This window comes from Chrysochloris asiatica, unplaced genomic scaffold (genome assembly GCF_000296735.1).
Source record: "Chrysochloris asiatica unplaced genomic scaffold, ChrAsi1.0 scaffold00254, whole genome shotgun sequence".
Lineage (NCBI taxonomy): Eukaryota > Metazoa > Chordata > Mammalia > Afrosoricida > Chrysochloridae > Chrysochloris > Chrysochloris asiatica.
The window spans coordinates 154,515-159,620 of NW_006408772.1; the positions used below are offsets into that span (position 1 = coordinate 154,515).

General features: G+C 36.4%; 1 protein-coding gene across 1 annotated transcript in view; it reads right to left on the bottom strand.

The window, feature by feature from the left end:
* The window catches only part of TMPRSS11D (transmembrane protease, serine 11D), a 72,522-nt gene that overhangs the window by 60,203 nt on the left and 7,213 nt on the right, over positions 1-5,106 (bottom strand). Inside the window, exon 2 of the mRNA XM_006873781.1 lies at positions 3,975-4,096. Coding sequence (XP_006873843.1) covers positions 3,975-4,096 — 122 coding nt within the window. The remainder of the gene's footprint in view (positions 1-3,974; positions 4,097-5,106) is intronic.

Genomic DNA, 5,106 nt, shown 5'->3' on the forward strand with positions numbered 1-5,106 from the left:
ATAAAGATGTCTTAAAGTAAGCATTGTATCATTACTTGAGAAATTAAAATTGTTCAGTAATATAATTTTTATTCCTTTATATTTTAGTGAGAGTACTGGTGTGGTGCTGTGGATAAGCATTGGATTGCAAGGTCAATTTGAACTGCAAGGTCAGCAGTTCAAATTCACCAGCTGCTCTTCAGAAACCCTATACAGGGTTGCTAAGAGTCAGAACAAATTCAAAGGCATTTAACAACAAACATGGTATTTTAGGGAGTCCTGATGTCGCTCTGTAGGATAAGCCTGGAACACATAGTCAGTTTGAACCATAAGGTTGGCAGTTCAAATTCACCATCCGCTCCTCAGGAACTCTAAACAGGGTCACTACTGAGTCGGAATTGACTCAATGGTACACAATAACAATATATTTTAGGGAGATTTGTGGTGGTATATTTATTCATTCGAAAACATTAATGAATATATATTCTATGCTATAATTATTTTGGAGTCCTGGTCTAGCGCTGTGGGTTGATGCGCCAGACTGCAAAGCCATTTGAACTGCAAGGTCAGTGGTTCAACCTTACCAGCTGCTCCTCAGAAATCTTATGCAGGGTCGCCATGGGTCGGAATCAACAGCACTCAACAACAACATTATTATTTTATCACTGATGAAGAACCCCAAATAATTGTAAATAGTTTGAAAAATATTTCAAATAATATTCTTTACATAAGAATTAGTGATTTGTCATTAGTCTTTCCTGGGCAAAGCTAGAAAATAAGTTTCTGACTAAATATCTAATTTGACTGTTGAATATGATTCCCCCTTTCTTGCCCCCCATTAAAAGAGGTCTTCCAAAGGACATAGCTGTGTGAAAGAGATAAAAGTACCTAAAACTTATCTCTACTCATCTCAGAAACATTGTGAACACAGGCATAACCAAATAGAATATGTCTCAGGGAGAATGTTTGCTATTGATCACTTGTAAGTGAAATATCTTGACAGAGAGAAAGAACTGGGGATCCTGGGAGAGGAGTGGTTCTTTTGTAAAGGACTCATGGATAAACCTTTCTTGGATCACAGTGGTCACTGGGATACAGTTTAAAGAGCACTTACCATGGGTCCTACTGTTGTGTCTAAGTGTGAGACCACAGTGTCTTTTAACAGTGATAACTCATTTATTTAATCTGAAACTTGATATCGCTTTCTCTATTCTCTGAAATTTGCCTTAGAGATAGTTGATGCCAAGTGATTTTATTTATTTATTTATTTTTGGGAAAAAAGTCATCAAAGAACAATTTAACCACAGTTTTTTAGTTTGGTTGAATAATGATTAGTTCAAATGACTATTCAATATTAGCTATTCTAATATTGGTATTTTTATTACATGATTTTATTTGCATGCTATTTCCAATGACTGTAGGATTAAATATTTTTGCCCATTTAAAAAAAAATTATAATATTTCCTAAAATTCTACTTCCTTTATGGTCAATTTTTATATATAAAGAAAAATTTGAAAGACCCTAAATGTGGCACTGTAGGATGAGTACTGAATCACAAGGTTAGTTTGAACTGCAAGGTAGGTGGTTCAAACTCACCAGCCACTCCTCAGAAATCCTTTACAGGGTCGCTCTGAGACAGAACTGACTCGATGGCACTTAGCAACAACAACAATGAAGATATTGTAATAGAGCCCTGTTGTTGTTAAGTGCTGTCAAGTTAGTTCTGACCCATAGCCACCCTGAATAGAGTTTCTGAGGAGTGGCTGGTAAGCTTGAACTGTCAACTTTGCAGTTCTCACCGACTTTGCAGTCCAGCGCATTAACCCATAGTGCCACACAATAGAGCATTAGGAGACAAAATACATTATATTTTATTTCTTTCTCAGATTCTCTCTTTCTCCCTCCCTCCTAGTCTTTCCCCCTTCACACATACACCGCACACAAATTTAAATGATTAATTGAAATATATATGAAACGAGGAGCCATGGTGGCAGAGTGGGCTGTTAACTACAAGGTCAGCAGCTACTCCATGGGAGAACGAAGAGGCTTTCTGCTCTTGTAAAAATTAATAGCACCATAAATGTTAAATAGTCACTATGAGTTAGAATCATTTCAGTGGCAGTGGGAGTTTTTGGTTTTATATTTTAAATAAAACTCTCACAGTATATTTTAAAGGAAAAAAGCAAATTACAACATTAATGACATTATATAGCAAAATGTGGCACTGAAGGATGAGCAATGGACTGCTAGCCACAAGGTCAGTGGTTCAAACCCACCAGCTGCTCCTTAGAAACCCTATACAGATCTCTATGAGTTGGAACCAACTCTAAAACCCTTAACAACAACAATAACATTAAAGTATATTCACCAAAGTATTTTGGAAGACTATTTATAAAAGGGAGTCCTGATATGGTGCTCTGGGTTAATGTGCTGGACTACAAAATTGGTTTGAATCGCAAGGTCAGTGGTTCAAGCTTACCAACCGCTCCTCAGAAAGCCTATACAGGGTTGCTATGACTTGATGACACTTAACAATATTTAAGAAATAGCAGGGTATGCATATTCTTTATATCAATTTTTCTTGTTTGTGCTTCCTGATGGTTTGGTGATATGATGTCATGGTGGTACACTGCTGTATAATATACTGGACTGAAAGGCTGGCATTTCAAACTTACCAGCCACTATTGTACAGGGTTGCTCTGAGTGGGAACAAACTCAACAACACTTAACAGCAGCAACAACATGATAATAAAAAGTTAAAATAATAATAAAAGAGTAGAAAAATTTAAAAGCTTGTTTTTACTCTCTCTACTTCTTAAGGAGCTCTGGTAGCGTAGTGGTTATGTATCGGGCTGTGAACTGCAAGGTCAGCTGTTCGAAACTACCAGCTGCTCTATGGGAGAAGGATGAGGCTTTCCGCTCCCGTAAAGATTTATAGCCTCAGAAACCTGTTTAGGGTCGCTATGGGTAGGGACCAACTTGATGGCACTTAACAACAACAACAAAACTTCTTAGCTGGTCCTGTGCAGCACTGTAGGATAAGTCCTGGACTGATAAATGTAAGGTCAGTAGTTCAAATGCACCATCTACTCCTTAGAAACCCTATACAGGGTCACTATGAGTTGTAAATGACTCAACAGCACTTACCAACAACAACAATAACAACTTAACTGCAAATTCATCTCTTGACCATCGTAACTATTGTACTTTAAGACTTTTCCAGAGATAACATATGAATTAAAAAATCTTAAAAGAGTGTTGGTGTGTCACTGTAGGATAAGCACTGGACTGTGAACCACAAGGTTGACAATTCAAAACTACCAGCTGCTTTACACGAGAAAGATGAAGCTTTCTGCTCCTATAAATATTTATAGTCTCAGAAGCCCTATAAAGGGCATGATGAATAGGCATCAGCATGAAGACAGCGAGTTTGAGTTTTGAGACGTGTTGTTCAACTTTTAGGTATTGAAACTTGACATTATTTCTAATATTTTGATTTTATGATTTTAGCAGGTTATTAAAAAGAAGGAAATCATAGTACTAATGGGAAAAAATGGGCAAAGTCAAGGACCAGAAAAGTATCAAGAGATTTTGTTGTCTTTAGCTAGGATAATCTTTGCCTGATGTTTGGTAAATTATAAAGACTATAGAAGAGACAAGAAAAAAACAAAAATGAAATAAAAACTAATTATGGGAAAATACAAATATAAACACATATATTTAGGTAAGAATTATAAGTAAGATATATAATCATGCTATATAATGAAACAAAAGTGACTAAAAGAGAGAGAGAATGTCATACTTTTCATAAACTTCATATGAAAAGTATATTTAGCTGTCTAGTACAAAGATGACTCACTGGACTGTGAACCATAGGTTGGCATTCCAAACCCATCTTGGTAACACTATACAGGGTTGCTATAAGCCCGAACTGAATTGACAGCATTTAACAACAACAACACAGTCCAGATATCAACAATTTTCTGGTACTTACCAAAAGCTAAAAAGTGGACAAGTAGAGCTATCATCACTGCTAGGATCACCACCACTGTAACGACAATGAAACCAACCACACATGGATTCAGAAATCTTGAAGTTGTTGGTACTCTTGCTGGCCTTAGAACAAGGGAAAAAGAATGAAGTTATTTTCTAAACCATCATTTAGTGCTCATGATCACCTTGTGCCCTAAGCCTCTTATAGTGCACATACTCTATTTATAGTAAACTGAGTGAGCCTTCATTGGAAATATACTGTAAGTAAGCCTGAATGGAACAAGATTCTTCTGAATGGTTTTTCTTTAAAAGTGTGTCACCTCAAAAATGTTGAGAGTTAGGTAGTAATAGAAGAATAAAGAAATCTGACCTATGCTTTTCAATAGCTTTTCTCCTAATTTATGAAATTCTCAAGAAAAGCTGATTGGTCTCTGTTTTACTATGTCTTCTCCTTGGACTTTATATAGAGCACTACTGCAGTCATGTCCTTCACCTGACCACCATCCCCAGGGATGTTCAGAAGAGGAATCATTTTGGGTTGAAGGGCAGAAAAGAAGCAAGGTTATGGAAAGGGGGGGTCAGAACAAAGTGTTCCTCATTGTAATATATTTCATATTAAAAATAGAGATGTGCCATTGATGGTGGGTAATACTTGCTATGGAAGGCAGTTTGGTGGTTCCTCAAAAAGTTAAAACTAGAGTTACTGTATGACTCAGCAATTCCACATGTAAACAAATATGCAAGAAACTTGAAAAGAATGACACAAACAAAGACATGTACAGCAATGTTCACTCCTGCACTATTTACAGTAGCTAAAATTTAGAAACAACCCAAGTGCCCATCAACTGATGAATGGATATAAAAAATGTGTTATGTAATACAATGGAGTACTACTCTCCATAAAGAGAAATACAATTTTTATACATGCCACAACATAGATAAACCTTGAAAATATGATGCTGAGTGAAATAGTCAATCAAAAAAGGGAAAAATACTGTATGAATTCACTAACGTACAATAATTAGGTGGTGGTGGTTATGTGCTGTGGAGTTGGTTCTGACTCATAGTGACCCAATACAGGGTTTCCGAAGCTATGAATCTTTATGGGAGCAGAAAGCCTCATCTTTCTCCTG